Source organism: Callorhinus ursinus, unplaced genomic scaffold, assembly GCF_003265705.2.
Source record: "Callorhinus ursinus isolate GAN/ISIS: 27379988/994484 unplaced genomic scaffold, GSC_fseal_2.0 scaffold5, whole genome shotgun sequence".
Taxonomy (NCBI): Eukaryota; Metazoa; Chordata; class Mammalia; order Carnivora; family Otariidae; genus Callorhinus; species Callorhinus ursinus.
In genome coordinates, this window is record NW_027397067.1 from 82,272,392 (window position 1) to 82,288,330 (window position 15,939).

The 15,939-nt window shown below is 57.6% G+C and overlaps 1 protein-coding gene across 2 annotated transcripts in view; it reads right to left on the reverse strand.

Annotated features, from left to right (window-relative positions):
- Window positions 1-4,157: 4,157 nt before the first annotated feature.
- ZC3H3 (zinc finger CCCH-type containing 3) overlaps window positions 4,158-15,939 on the reverse strand; it is a 90,004-nt gene continuing 78,222 nt past the window's right edge. The window contains exons 10-12 of one of the 2 annotated variants that reach the window (XM_025871241.2): window positions 7,147-7,325; window positions 6,143-6,531; window positions 4,158-4,558 (exon numbers count right to left, since the gene is read on the reverse strand). In XM_025871241.2, coding sequence (XP_025727026.2) covers window positions 4,527-4,558; window positions 6,143-6,531; window positions 7,147-7,325 — 600 coding nt within the window. In that variant the 3' untranslated portion in view covers window positions 4,158-4,526. Of the gene's footprint in view, window positions 5,754-6,142; window positions 6,532-7,146; window positions 7,326-15,939 lie in introns of both variants that reach the window. The other variant, XM_025871242.2, reaches the window with a different exon arrangement.

Sequence of the window (15,939 nt, forward strand, 5' to 3'; positions counted from 1 at the left end):
TGCAACCCCTGCATGCCAGTCAGTGCTTGAACCAACGGGATTCCACAGGGCCCACCCCGTGGCTCCTCTTAGATGCACCCCACAAATCTTTACTGAGTAGCTATAGCATTGCCCTGGGGGCGTCTTCCATCAGGAAGGTGGCCCAGAGATCTCTGGTGGGAAATGAGCCAGCGGGAGCTTGAGGACATAATGCAGCTTTTCATTAGGCGCTTGGGCTCTGTGTTGGGGGGGTTTGTCCCGGGCTTGGGATGGCTCGTCTCTGAGCCCCACAGCTGGGAGGACGTGGAGGCAGGGGCGACGGGACGGCTGATGGCTGGAGCCACTGGTAGTGTCTTCGGGCCCAGGCCTGGCTGGATCCAGGCAGTGCGGGCACGCAGTCGCCCCCGTGGGCTGGTCGGGCTTCCTCGCAGCATGGAGGCTGGTTCCCAGGGGGAGGGTCCAAGAGAGCAGGGCGAGGGGTGGGCGCCTGGCATTTTTGTGAGTGCCCCGTTAGCCGAGGTGTGGCAGCGGTCTGCCCACCCGCTGTAGACCAGGTAGAGGAAGAACACTACACAGTTACGGCATCTCTGCGGGTCTGCCAGGGTGCAGGTGGCTTGAGGCAGAAATAAGCCATATGCAATGACCCACCAGTAAACCCCGCAGTGTGTCAGTGTCCCCGGTCAGAACAGACTACCCTGAGTCTAGCGACTTAACCCACGTTTACTACGTCCCGCCCGCTGCCCGAGGTCTGAAGTCCTGCAGGCCTTGACCGCCAGCCCCCACCCCCGTCCTGCTCAGGGTCTCCTGGGCAGGTTCCTCGGGGAAGGATGCCTGCAAGCTCAGCTGGTTGCTTGGCAGGGCCGTTTCCCAGAGCCTGAGGAGCCCAGGCCCCGGCTGCCTGGGGGCTGGTGGATGCCCTGGGCTCCCCCGACCCTGTGGCTGCCCCCACTGGGCCGCAGGAAAGCCTTTGGAGGCTTACATCAGCAGGGGACAAAGTCAGCTGGGTTCTGTGCCTGGAAGCAGGTCCCAGGTCCCGCCCTTTCAGAGGGAGCCCCGGGAGCAGGTGAGAGGCCTGCGGGGGGTGTCGGGAGGGGCTGCCGGAGCTTGCTGCTGGCTGTGAGGGGCGCCTGCCACGCCGGCCTGCCGCCAGACAAGCACCAGCCGGCAGGAAGACGCCAGCCCGCCCGCACTTGTCCTAGGCCGCGCGCACTGCCCGGAGCTCCAGGCACTCGATGTTAACGGACGCTTCAGCAGAAAGTGTGGTGCTGCACAGGGTCTGGACGGGTATTTTTGTCCAGTCCCCACTGCTCAGCCCCCCGACAGGGTCCCCCCACCCCCTTCCTGGGCTCAGTGACCGCAGGGCCCGGTGCCCTCCCCACTTAGGGGGCTTATCTGCAGTTAAAATGAGGAGGCTGCTGTGTACCAGGCACACTCTGGGGGGGTGCACACAGCTGGGGGGTGGGGCAGGCACCTCCTTGGGGAAGGGCTTCAGGCTGGGAAGCCCATCCCACCAGCGGCTCTCTCCCAGTCTGCTCCCCCAGCGCCCGGGTGAGGCCAGGCCCAACCCGCCCCAGTCCTCGCCTCCCCCTCCTGCTCCGACATCTGGCACCTCACCTCACCCTGAGACTAAGGAACCCCAGCTTAGAGCTTCAACGGGGACCACGGCTCCGAGGTCTCCAAAGCCCACCCGTCCGGGGCCCAGCCCCTCACCTCCAGCTCAGAGGGTCAGTGAAGTGTCTCCTCCCTGCTGCAGGGTCTGAGCCGGGCCACCAGCCCTGCCACTCTGCTGGCCACATGAACCCAGGCCTCACCTGGACAGACATCCGCGCCCTGGCCACAGCAGGCGGCAGGAGAACCAGCGCGAGGGGCCCAGGGCCGGCCTGCTGCCCTCAGGGGGCTCCCCATCCTGTGCGGCCAATCTCTGGGAGTCCCCATAACCTGCCATGCCAGGGCAGTCCATGGAAGGACATGGGCCTGGGGCCAGAGACGGTAGGCTCCAGGAGATGGGGCAGCCCTTTCCCGGTCTGGAGGAGCCCATGCTGTGCTCTCCGCAAAGGCCAGAGACTCTCTGCCTGGAATGCATGTCCTCAGCCAGCACCTTGATTAGTCTGGGTTGGTGCGGAAGTGACCAGCACCTTCATCCCCGAGGGTCTCTGCTGGCCTGCTCCTGGCACGAGAAGCCCAGAGTGACCAGTGGGCACACTCCGCTCAGAGGAACTGCCCCCCCCCACCCCCGGCCTGCCCAGGAGCCCAGGCTCTGACCAGGCAGAACCCCGGGCCGACAAGGTCCCCAGAGGGGTCAACAGGAGTGTGGGGGAGCTGGGCCCGGGCCCAGAACAGGGCAGGCACTGGCCCAGCATCTTGTGCTTCCTGGAGTGCCAGCCCTTCCCGAGCCTTCCCCACTGGCCCACGCGGTCAGACCAGCTGCTTCTGGGCGGTGGGCTTCATGTGGGGCTGCGTGGGGCTGCGTGGGCCGCGTGGCTCCAGAGCAGTCAGGAGACCCTGGCTGAGCTAGAGCGAGGGCTGCGCCGGGAGGGGCCGCCCCCCGGTGGCCGTCCCGCACGCAGTGGCCCAGCTGCCCAGCGGACTGCGGGGGGCCCAGCCACAGTGCCTACCGCTGCCCCGTCCGCAGCGCGGGGTGTCTGTCCCCTTGTCTACTGGGAAGGGAGGCGCAGGGAGGCCGGAGGTGAGGGCCTGAGATCAGGCTGGACCAACAACTGTGTCTCCAGCCGGCTGTCCAGGCAGAGGAGGGAATTTATCCCCTGGCCCCTTCCCTCATCAAAGGTTCAACCTTTGTGGGGGGGGTCGCGGTGGGGGCCGAGAGGGAGCCCCCAGGGAGGAGGGGGCAGGAGACAGGGCAGCGGCTGGCGGCCTGAGCTCCAGCCCCAGGGACCGCCTGCCATGCGGCTTGCAGCCCCCAGCTGTGCAGCCCCACCCCGCTAGCGCTGCGCCCAGACTCAGCCCTCCCGCCCCGCGCCATCGGCCCTGCTCCTCTGGGGGGGGGAGGGCTGGCCCACAGTGGGGACCCCACTGTTTACTATGGGGAGTCCCTTTCTTTCCAGCCAGGCCTGACTCCAGAACCCACCATGCGGCCAAGTCAGCGGCAGCAGGGGCCGCGAGCACGCGTTTCAGGCCCCGGAGACACCAGCGTGGGGTCCCGGATGGGGGGGCAGCCGCGGTCATCACGACCGCGAACTCCCGTTCTGCTTCACTGGCCAGCTGCTGACACGGGCGCGGGCCAGGCCCCTCGCCGTGAACCAGCCCCGTCCTCACCGTGTCTGCGGCTGGACAGGAATGCCGCCCCTCAGTCATGGACTGGCGGGGAGCGGGACCCCTCCCCACTGCCCACTCCCCATCATGGCCTCGTGGGGCTGGAGTGTCTGCCCGTCTGAGTGTGGGCTGGGCCGAGGGGGGATCTGCTCCGGCCAGTGGGCCCCTCAAGGGCGTGGCGTGGGCTGAGGCCTGCGCTGTCCCCACAGGCGGCCCTCATGCGCTGGCCAGCGCTGGCCCTTGCAAGCCGGGCCCACAAGGGACAGGCAGAAGAGAGACAGTGAGGCAGCAGACCCGACTCCAGGCTGAGACGCAGAGCTGGGGACACGCTCACGTGTGGAGTGACCTGGGCCGGGGTGGGGGGGTGAGGGGAGATCCCCAGGATATGGCCCTGTGCCCCTTCCAACCCTTGGCCCTGGCCTGCCAGGGTCCCTGTCAGCACAGACCCTGTCCCGGGCCCCTGAGCAGAGGCTACAGCCCTCTGCCAGGCCTCCCCAGGGCCGTCCAGCAGCGCAGACGCCTCCGGCTGTCCTCCGTCCCCTTCCCTGGCCCAGCCACTGTCCCGAGACACCCAGAGGAGGGGCTGGGCATGGAACCCCAGCTTGGGGCCCCTGGCTCCAGCCTGTCGCACCCAACACGTCCCCAGGGTCCCCTCCCGGGCCCCTCCCCACCAACCACGCGGGCTTGGCCTCAGGGAAGAGGTCGCCTCCAGCCCTCTGAGCCATTTCGGGGCCGACATTCTTGCCCAGAGACCCTGTAGCCACCAAGGATCTGGGGCCAGCCCTTCTTCTTCCGCGGGGCATCCCTTGGAGGGGGTGCCTCGGGGTCTGGGGGCAGCACGTGTCCCTCCAAGCTGGTGCAGGCAGGGCTGGGCCACGGTGTGACGGCAGGCAGAAGAGCCAAGCAGACACAGGACAGAACCTTTATTGCTGAACATAAAACACCCACCAGGGAGCCTGGCAAGAGTCCTGGGGGGAGGTGGGGGGTGCATAGCATAGCTGCTCACACCCACAGTGGGCACAGGTCTGGCGGGGAGCCCTGCCCAGCACCCCTCTGGGCTGGGGGGGATGGGAGGAAGGTGGGTGTGCAGAGGGGCTGGCTGGGCAGAGCCCTGGGCACACACTGGTCACGGAAGGCTGAGGGCCAGGTGGGCAGAGCCACAGCCCCGGGGCTCCCGGGGGGGACTCGGTGGCAGGTGGCCTCTCCTCTGGGGCATGGGCCTTCTTCCTCTCCAGGAACGAGGGGCTGAGGTAGGCGCGGGCTGGCCCCCTGGGCCCTCACAGACGGGGTTTGATGTGCAGCGTTTTCCCTGTTCCGAGAGGGGCAAAGGTCAGGTGCCAGGAACCCCCCCCCAGCCAGGGAGGAGCGCCCCTACTGCCGAAGCTTCCGAGTCAGGATGGGGAAGACTCCTTCCAGCCCCCTGCCTGCACTGGGGTCCAGGGAGTCACAGCAATGTGCTGGCGGGGCTATAAATACCAGGTGCATGCCGCCTGCACGCAAGCCCGACGACGCAGCCCACGCTCCCACCTGGAGCCAGGCTGCCAGACGCACACATGGAGGCTCACCATGCCTTCCGGCTGCTGAGCCGGAGCGAGCAGCTGGCTGGGGAGGGGTGGAGGGACCTGGGTCCCTGTGCAGAGGGACAGGGCCTAGGGGCAAGAGGGTCTGGTGGCAGGGAGGGCTTCCCACAGCAGAGGGCCCGAGGACAGAAAGTCCCGTCCAACGGGGGGTTCCTGCCTCAATGCCTCTCCTCTCCTGAACGCTCCAGGCCGCCTCTCAGGCTGGCACCCCCGCTGACCACAGGTGCCTCCACGTGGCTGCCCGGAGGCACGGCACCATCTCCGCGTCCCCACGAGCCTGCCTCTCCTCCTGGGTCCCCCACATCAGGACTGAGGACTCCAGTCACCTGCTCAGCCAAGGCTCCAGGCCCGCAGACTTCACGGGCCTCTGCCTGCGGGCCGTGGCCCCTCCTGGCTGGCTGCTTGGGTAGGCCCCGGAGCCCTCCCAGGCCCACCTCCTCCTGCCCCTCCAGCTCCCCATCCTGGCCCAGGTTGGGGGAGGGCCGAGCAGGAAATGAAGGCGGATGGGGGCCCCAAGGCCAGCAGAGGTCTCTGCAGCCTCCCCTGGGCCTTGCCCACCCTGCCAGCCTCCAGTGACCCTGGGGTTGGCAGCCTCAGGGCCCCCCTCCCACCCTCCCACCCTCCCCACCCCGCTGAGGCCCGCCTGGATGGAAGCAGCTGGTGTCCTGGTCCCGGGCGGGCAGGTAGAGGGCCTGGCCGCAGCTTTGCGCCCTGAAGTGGGGGCTACACACAGGCACCGTCGTCCCAGCCCCTCGGAGGCAGGCGTCTGAGCGTGCTCAGCGGAGCCGTTAGAGAAGGCTGCGGCAAGCATCTTCCATTAACGTTACGACCGTGAAATATGACAATAAAATGATAGCCGTATGGTCGCAAATTTGCAGCCCGCCGAGCTGCGTGGGGTTTATCGTCACTCAAACGCGCGGGGAGCTGTAAAATGTTTACAGAAAGGGTCGTTTGCAGCCATAAAATCCTCTTTTCTCTCCTAAACAAGGCTGAGTGGAGCCATTTACCAAGCCCCAAATGTTCATCGGGGGAGAGGAAACATCTGTTCTCTCCAGGAGCGCGCGGTGATCTTCCAGAACAAATTAACAGAAATGGGTGCTTCCTAATTAAATCAGCCCTCGGCTGGGGTGGTCTGCGCAGCGGCGCGGCTGCGCTCACGCCTCGGCCCCGGTGGGCGGGGGGTGCGCACCTGCCAGTGGGGGACGTGGCCCAGCAGCACCCGGCCCATGCTGGGCGCTTGTCAACCATCCAGGCCCCACCTGGGAATTCTGACTCGGTGGGTCTGAAGTGGGCACTGGGGCCAAGCTGCCTACCTGAGTCCTTGGTTGGGGGGCTCCTGGGGGTCCGGGCCCTGGGCTGGCCTCCTGGGCTCGGCGAGGACTGCAGGGAGATGAAGGAAGGCAGCTTGGAGAGGCTGCTGGAGCCCGTCGCCGCCGAGGCAGCCTCCTCCTGGAGAGACAGCTCCTCCTGGTCCAAGGACAGGGAGGGGGAGGAGAGCGAGGGGGAGGAGGGCGAGGGGGAGGAGGGCGAGGGGAGGGGGGAGGAGGAGGAGAGGGGGGAGGAGGGCAGCTTGGATGACAGGGGAGAGCCCGAGGCTGCGGCTAACCCCCGTGGGGAGGAGGGAAGGGAGGCCGAGCCAGCAGCCACGGAGGTAGGGGAGCTGGGCGTCTGTCTGGTGGGGCGCTGGGCGGCCGAGGACTTCCTGCGGGAAAGGAAGGGGAGCAGAAGTGTGAGGGTGGGCGGCTGCTCGGCAGGGCTGGGGTCCAGAGGGCGCTAGCCGACCAGCTGTGCAGCACCTGTCCCAGCAGCCACGGGGCATCGCCATCCAGGTCTGAGGCCAGCCCTTGGTCCCAAAGACAGGCTGATGATGACATGGGGCCTCTGGCCTGAGGCAGCGGGGGTGAGCCTGGCCCGCGAGCCCCAGCTCCACACTGACCCTGTCCTCACCTGCCAGTGAGCCCACTCACAGGACAGGTGAGCACAAAGGGGGGCCCCAGCCATGAGCACCACCCAGGATCCTCCCTTTCCTGGGAGTGGGGCAGCTGAGAAGCCCCCACCTTCCTCCGTGGGGCAGGGACTGGGCAGTCCCACAGAGGCCGCTCTGGGCCAGGGATGTCCTCAGCTCTGTCCAGCCTGGGGATGTGGGGTAGGGTGCCTTTGGAGGTCACCCGATCCTCAACTTTGAACTGAGGTTTCTTTTTGGGTCTGAAGCCTTAAGAGCTGGGAAGTGCCCTAGAGGCTCCCCCGCAGGGTCCCGAGGGACGGCCTCTGGCCCACCCCCAGAGCTTACACTCGCAGCCCCCACTGTCCCCGTCACCTGGGTCCGTGGCTGGAGGAGGCCCTGCTCCTGGGGGGCGCGCTGCCGGGCTCCGGGGCGGGGGCTGCCCGCCGGCCGAGGCGCCTCTGGCCTCGGTGCAGCAGCTGACACTGGGCGCCGCGGGGGCAGAGGCCCCTGCGCGAGAAGTCAGGGCACAGCAGTGTGTGCTTCTTCTTGCACTGGGGGGAGAAGAGGTGCAGCTGGGGGAGCCCGTCAAGGCCCCTGTCCCATGTGGGCGGGCCCTGCCTGCTCTGTCCCCCCCGGGGCTCAGGTCCCCAGGCCAGAGCGGCCTGCACTGCCACCCATCCAAGCCCCTGAGCAATCAGAAGCATGAGGGCCAGCACTGCCCAGCTGGGCCCTGGGCCTGGACGGAAGGCAGGGACCGGGGCTGGCCTGGGGGGTCTTGCTCGGCTGGGTTGGGGATTCCTGGGGCACTAATCCCCCCTCCTGACTGCAGAAGATGGGGATGTGGGGGGAGGCTCAATGCCTGGGGGGCCTTACTGCATGGGGTTTAGGCTTCAAGCCCAGGGGTGCCCAGGTCGGCCGAGGCCAGTGCACACCCGATCCACCACACCTGTCATGGTGGCTAATTATACCCAGTTTGGGGCGCGCCGTCCAGCAGGTGCTCGGGGCAACACGAGGCCTCAGCTCTGCCCACCAGGCCCACAGGGAACCATGAAGCTCTGACCACGGCCTGCCTTTCCTTGGCCCACCCGCTTCCAGGGGCGGGAGCCATCGGGAGTGATTGGGACCAACTCTCCAGGCCTGCCTGAGGCCCTTCCAGGGGAGGGGTGTTCTGATCTCCACCCGCCCCTGCAGCTGGCTTAGTGGGCATGACCTGGGAGAGTCGGAATGTAGCAACTGCCCCTCATGTTGACCAGGCAACATGAGAGACACAGTCCCGGACAAGTAGCTCTGCAGAGTCCCTGCCAATCCCACCCAGAACTGAGCTGAAAACCAGCCTGGGCTGCAGCGCTCACAGCCGGCACGGGGGGCCCTGCACTGGCCGAACTGCTTGGAAATATGTGGCTACAGCCTCGAAGCCACTACCTGCCAAGCCCGAAACCTCCCTCCTGGGAGCCGGTCCCCAGAGCCCCAGTCTCGGCCCTGCTCCCAGCACCCAGCATGAAGAGCCTGGCTGAGGACCCCACAGAGTGTGTGCCCAACCCTGGAGCAGAATCTGGGCACCAGCCCCATCTTGGCCTCACACCTGCCCCCCAGCAGGGGGAAGCCCCTCACACCAGTGCTTGGGGGCTGGCGTGCAGATGGGAGCAGACTGGAACTGGCAGAGCCATCTGGGCAGCCTGCAGGACCCCTGAACACCCATGGCACCCCTCTGTCAGCCTGTCCCTGTGGTGGGGCCGCATCCACCCCTGCCCCACGAGAAAGCTAAGGCTTGCTCACTTGCTCATTCCCCACGCCCTCCACACCGAGTTGAAGCCTCATGAGGCCCGCTCTAAGAGCAGGAGAGTCCAGAGGGTGGGGTCTGCTGGGGAGGGAAGACAACTGGGGGAGGGGGTGGAGGGGACAGGAAGGGTCTCCGTGGAGAGGGCCTGGCACCGGACAAGAGAAGCTAGTTCCCTGGATGCCGAGTGCACACAAAGAGGCGGCCAGAGGGACCGGGACCTGAGCTGTCCCGGGCAGTAGCCACAAGCCATGCGGCCACCCTGAGCCTCGGCGGCAGCACACATCCACCACATCAGAGGAGGCCGGGCTCAGCAAGAAGGAAGAACGTAAAAGGCCATAGTTACGTTTCCTCCCTGATTGCATGTGGAAACGTATGGCAGATTAACTAAAATTCATTTTACCTCTTCTGTTTTTGCTTTTTTAAGGTGGCTACTAGAACACTTAAAATCTCACATGTGGCTCCCCTCCAGTGGACCTTCCTACTGGGCAGTGCTGGTCTGAGCTATAACCCTCCTCCCTAGGACAACCACACATCCAGAGTTGGATGTAAAGAATGTTCTCGAATCATCCAAGAGCTTTCAAGAAGGTCCAACAATGGTAGACAACTACTCTCAGAAGCATACTGGACACAAACTGAATCTCCAATTCCAAGGGCCTCACATCTTCACGTAGACCAGGCCCTCTGAGGAAAGAGCAAAGTGAAACCCCCAAACGGAAGCCCCAGAAAACCCCCAAACACCTGGAAATTAGCAAAGACACTACTAAATAATCGCCAGGTCGAACAAGAAACAATGGAGAGAAGTCCTCAGGCTCTGTGAGCGGAGCGGGCTGGCTCAGCAGGTGTGGGAGAAACAGCAGAGGGAAATACAAGGTAAGAACAGAAACAAATGAAATAACAAAAGAACAGCAAAAACCGAGAGGGCAAACAGTTGGTTCTTTGAAGGTATTAGTCACCGTGTCTGGTAAGACAAATCAGGAAACAAAGAGGGACACATAAGCGTTAGGAAGGACGAATGTGCCCTGACCGTGGGCGCTGTGGAGAAACAGCCACCAGGGCAACATAACCAACAAAGTTAACGCCAAGGAACCTGAAAACACAGAAGAAACTGACAAATTCTAGAAACATCTGTCAACAAGAGAGACAAAACCCGAGTGAATATTCCTCTGACCATAAACGCATGTGAATCAGTAGTTCAGAAAGAAAGCAAGCTGCAGCCCAGGGTCTTCCGGAGGTTCCAGTACACGTCCAGTAAGCTGGCCTTGCAGGAAGTGGTCCACGGCCGGGGGCAGAGAGGATGCTCCCCAACTCCGTGCCAGGGCTGCAGCAACCCTGAGAGCAAAACCTGAACAGAGGAGACCACAGAAGAGCACTCGGGCCGTTTTTCAGTCACGCCTACACGAGGTGTGAGAGTCCCACAGAGCGTGGGGACATAAGTGCACGGGGACGAGGCTGGCCTTCCCCCAGGAATGCAAGGTCGGTTTAACTGAGAAAATCAACAAACAAATCAGCACACTGACAGACTACACGGGTGGAATCATACCATCACCTCAATAGACACAAAAAGTGTTTAATAAATTCAGCATTAAGTCAAAGGTTAGCAGATTATTGATTGAATGGAACGTCCTTAGTTTAATATAAAGGGTTTCTTTTTTTAAAAAAGATTTATTTATTTATTTTAGAGAAAGTGTGAGTGGGGGGAGGGGGGAAGAAGCAGAGGCAGAGGGAGACAAGCAGACTTGGGCCTCGATCCCAGGACCCTGACCTGAGATCACGACCTGAGCCGAAATCAAGAGTCAGACACTCAACCAAGTGAGGCACCAGGTGCCCCAGTATAATGGGTTTCTTAACCTTCCAGAAAGCATCCCTCGCAGTGGGGAAAGGTGGGAAGCCCGCTACCATCACTACTTAGCACTGTGCTGGGGCCACAGCTGGGGCAGCAGCAAGAAAAGAGAGAGAAAATACATCTAAGCTCAAAGGAGGGGAAACGGCCATTATCTGTAAAAGATACATTTCTGTTTATGTAGCAAACTGGAGAGTCTGTGGATAAACTGTAGCAATCACTAATACAGTTTAGCAAGGTTCCTGGAGACAAAATCAGTATAAAGAATTGCATGTCTATACACCAATGAACAGTGAGAAAATAAAATTTTGAAACACGTTATTTATAATAATAATAAAAATGACAGGAACAAATCTCACGGAGACAAAGAAGAACTTCCGTAAAAGGCATCGAGGGGTGGCCTGGATAAGCAGAGCCAGACGCCCACTCACAGGCAGAAAGCCTCCCTGGAAAGATAGGGACCAGTTCTCACCAAACAGAGACCACGACTCAGGACAATCTCAATCAAATTTCCAACTTTTTAAAAAAGTTACATTGGATCTAAAATATAGTTCTGGAAGGATAAAGTGCAAAAACCGCTGTGAAGAAGAACAAGGTGAACGAATTTATTATTAGGAATTATCATGAAGCTCAAGGAATCCGGCGAGCATGGAACCGGCTCAAGGACATGTACAGAGCAGAGCTGGGAGCCCCGACACAGAGCCATGTCTGTGAGCCCCACGGGAAGTGGCCCTGCCGACGCGAGGTGCTTGGGCAAAATGAAACTGGACCCCAATCTAACATCAGACACTTAGATCAAAGGAGACAGGCCCACGAGTGAAAGGCCAGCCTATGGGGCTTTTGGAAGGCCCTCCCAACTCTTGGAAAGTGGCAGGATTTTTCATACAAGACACAAAGGTGCAAGCTGTAAAGAAAGATAGATAAAATCATTTCCATTAAAATTAAGAACTTCTGTTCTTCAAAAATAACACCACAAAGAAGGGAAAAAATAAACCACAAAGAAGATATTTGCCACTTATATGACTGACAAAAGGCTGATGTCCAGAATAGTTTATGTATCTTTATGTTCATATTTTATACTTTATAAATTCCCTGTGAATCAGCAAGAGAAAACCAACCTAGTGGAAAACTGTCCCCACTCTCACCTAAAGAAACCAACAAAACCCCAGGTATTTTTCAGAAGGAAAGGCCCAAAAGGTTTAAACACAGGGAAGGCATTTGGCCTCAATAAGTCCAGTAAAGGCAAATTAAAAAAATACAGTGAACTAACTTTTTGTCCTTCAATCGTTCAAAGAGAAAAAGAGGTCGAATGTCACCAAGTGCTGGCAAGAAAACTGGTCCACAAGTGTGAACGGGCATACGCCACCTGAAAACCGCCTCCAGCGTCTACGACAGCTGACTGTCACCCCCCAGACCGGTGGCCTGCACCTTGCTAAAGACACGTGCTAATGCCCTGTCCCCACAGGCTGTGTCAGTGGAGCCCAAGATGCCAGCCTGCTCTCCATGAAGCACCAACCAGAGGGGTGAGACCACGAGAAGCCAGGACCAACTGCGATGCCCACTTGTGCTTGCCCCTACAGCCACTGGGGCTCCCACGGTCCCCACTTCCTTCCCAGGGCCCTTTCTCCACTGGCTGCTGGCTCCAGGCCAGCCAGTGTGCCAGGACTCCGGTGGGCTGTCTGCCTGTCCACGGTGCTTCCTCCTCCTTGGCCAGGAACAGGCCCAAATCCTCCGTCTAGCTCATCTACAGCAGCCTCCGATGTGGGTGCCACGCAGGGGCCCCCGGCCTTCCCACTCCTCCTGGGTCTCGCCGGCTCGCCTCAGGCCAAACAGCAGCCTCCATTGCCACCTGTCCTTCCTGGGGCCGGGTCCCACTTCTATCGCCGGCAACACCAGCACGGTGGTTCATCAGCATCCCCTGTCCCCAGTGACTCAACAGGCTCCTTCCCACCGTCCCACACCAAAGCTACCCTTTCCGGACCTTGGAGACAGTCTCCGATCCCCCGGCCCCGCCCCACCCCTCCTCTGACTGTGCCCAACCACTCTCCCTCGTAACCTCCCCCCCGGAGGCATCTACCCTTGTCCACTCCTGCGGTCATTTGGGCCAAGGCCTCATTCAGTCACTCACTCCAAAATGGTAACCAAATCCGATGGGCTGCCCCAGAACAGAAAACGGAAATTAGTGGGAAACCGGGCAGAGCGCAGACAGGGCCTGGAGTCAGGCTGGCAGGAATGCACCCATGCTGCTCTTCTGGTTTTGATGGTTAGCCTGCTGCAGGTGGGGGCCGTTCACAGCAGGGGCTGGGGGAGCCGTGTGTGGGGATTCTGCACTAGCTTTGCAACTTTTCAGTGAATCCACAATTATTACAAACAACAAGTTTATTAAACACAATAAATGACGAGCACTGCCCGTGCTGGGCTCTACGTAGTGAATAAGCCCCCAGAGGGGGCAGCAAAGCAGGCAGCAGGGGGCACTGGGCACCACACAGGTGACAACCACAGGAAGGTTCTGTCAGGGACATATGGACCAATGTGGCAGTGGGTCCCCGTACTTCCTTCTGCTGAAGAAGCAACCTGGAAGTGTCCGCAGGTGCAGATAAGGGACAGTCCAGCCAGACACCCCGAAACACTGCAGCCCCACCCCACCCAGGACAGCAAAGACTGGGTGGGGAGACCTGGCCCCTGGCGTCCCTTCCTGCCTCACTGGGCTGGTGCCAGAGGAGGCCCTGAAGATGCAGGAATGGGGGGCCCCTTCCCCTCCCAGTCAGGGAAGCCCCAGTGGAGGCTTGGTGGGAAGTAAGTACCACCCACCCAGGAGGAGAAGGGAAACCCTTCTTCAGGCGTCAGTGGAGGCCAAGTGGAGGCCTGGATTTCCACTTGGCAGGGATGAGGCACCACCTCCACTCCTCCTGCACCCATGGTGTCACAGGACACCAGCCAAAACAGAAAGTTTAAATAAGATCCAGATCCTCATAACAGCCAAAATGTCCAGGTTTCAATAAAAAGTGACTCATCATACCAGAAAAAGGTATAGACCTCAAAATGAATGGAATTCCAGACAATCAGTGCTTGGCAGCATGACACAGCAGAGGTGTGGGAGTTCTCTGACAAAAATTTTAAAGGAGTACCATAAATGTGTTTATTTTATTTTATTTTTTATTTTTAAGATTCTATTTTTAAGTAATTTCTACACCCAACATGGGGCTCGAACTCACAACCTCAAGATCAGGAGTTTTACACTCCACCGACTGAGCCTGCCAGGTGCCCCCACAAATGTGTTTCAACAAGCAACTAAAAACATGCTGGAAACAATGAAAACATAGAAAGTCTCAACCAAGAAAATATAAGATAGAACCAAATGGAAATTTTAGAACTGAAAAGTACAACTGAAATAAAAAAAAAAAACTCAGTGTATGGGCTCAACAGCAAAAGGGAGGTACTGAGGAAGGACTCCATGAGCTGGAAGGCAGAATAACAGAAATTAACCAATCTGATTTGACAGAGAGAGAAAACAGATTTTCTAACATGGAGAGTGCCTCAAGGACCTGTGGGAATACCACATTCACGCAATCAGAGCTGTCGAAGGAGAGGAGAAAGAACACAAGAAATGGCTGAAAATGTCCCAAACTTGCCAAAAAACCTAAGCCTACAGATTCAAGAAGTTGAGTGAACCCAAAACAGTAAAAAGCAAAGAAATCCACCAAAAACTGTATCACAGTCAAACTTGTAAAAGCTACAGACCAATCCTCCAAACAGCCAGAGAGAAAGGACACTTTACCTGCAGGGGGGAAAGTTCAAATGACCATGGATTTCTCCTTAAGCACCATCGAGACCAGAGGAGGCGGTATAACATGTGCAAGTACTTTGGGAAGAACTATCAGCTCAGAAGCCCGTATTCAGCAAAAAATATCCTTCAAGAATGTGGGGAAATCCAGAGATTCTCAGATGAAGGAAAACCACGAGAATTTGTCACCAACAAACCTGCCCTAAAAATGGCTATAGTAAGTTCTCTAAACAGAAAGGAAACGATAAGAGACAAAGCCTTGGAACAACAGAAGGCAGACCAAGATGACCGCAACATGGGTAAACATACCAGACTTTCCTTGAGTCTCCTAAATTATGTTTGATTATTGAAGCAAAAACTGCCAGTGTCTGTTGTGGTTTTAAATGTCTGTAGAGGGCAGATGTAGCAGGTACAGACAGGGAAGGGTAAAGGGACATAAAGGAAGGTGAGGTTCCCACACTTCACCTGAACTGGTAAATGACAACACAGTGATAAGTTATGGGTGTACAACACAATGCTTAGTATGACCACTAAGAAAGCTATAGAAAGAGATACACACTCAAAAGCATGAACAGATAAGTCAAAACAAAATTCTAAAACTGTTCAAATAATGCATAAGACAGAAATGAAAAACAGAAAGAACGAGCAAAACACAGAAACTAAGAGAAGTCAAATTGCAGACTTAAGCCCCAACATAGCAATAATTACATTAAGTGTAAATGGTCTAAATATACCAATTAAAAGACAGAGATTGACAAAGTAAATTTTAAAACATGACCCAACTATCTGCTGTTTACAAGAAAGGTACTTAGAATATAGTGCAATAGGTAAGCTGAAAGCCAAAGGATGGAAAGAAGTTATATCATACAAGGGCGCCTGGGTGGCTCAGTCGTTAAGCGTCTGCCTTCGGCTCAGGTCATGATCCCAGGGTCCTGGGATCGAGCCCCACATCGGGCTCCCTGCTCAGCAGGAAGCCTGCTTGTGTTCCCTCTCTCTCACTGTGTCTCTGTCAAATAAATAAATAAGATCTTAAAAAAAAAGTTATATCATACAAACACTGATCAAAAGAAAGCAGGAGTGGCCACATTAATACCACATAAAGCAGATATCAGAGTAAAGAAAAATATAGCCAGAGAGGTACGTTTTATACTGATAAAAAGGATCAATCCATCAAGAAGACCTAGCAATCCTAAATTTACATGCACAAAATAAGAGCTAGGAAATACATGAAGTAAAAACTGAGAGATATGAATGGAGAAAGAAATAAATCCAAAATTATAGGTGGTGACTTAAACACCCCTCTCTCAACAAGTGACTGACCAACGAAACAGAAAATCAGAAAGGATACAGAAGAACTCAAAAATGCCTTTAAACAGCAAAATCTAATCAACATTTATAAAACACTCCACTTTACTCAAGAGTGGAGTATATATTCTTTTCAAGTGCCCATAGAACATATACCAAGCATATCCTGGGCCATAAAACAAAGCCCAAGAAACTTAAAATAATTAAAATCATACAGAGTATATTCTTCATCATAGACTCAAACTAGAAATCAGTGACAGAAAGATAACAGGAAAATCTCCAAACATTTGGAAACCAAACAATAATCTGCGGATCAAAGAGAAAGTCTCAAAGGAGGGTGTGGGAGACAACAAACAAAAAAACAACCAGAACTAAATGAAAATACATCTCAAAATTTGTAGGACCCAGCTAACTAAATTCATACATAAGAGGAAAAATTTCAAATCCATAGTCTAA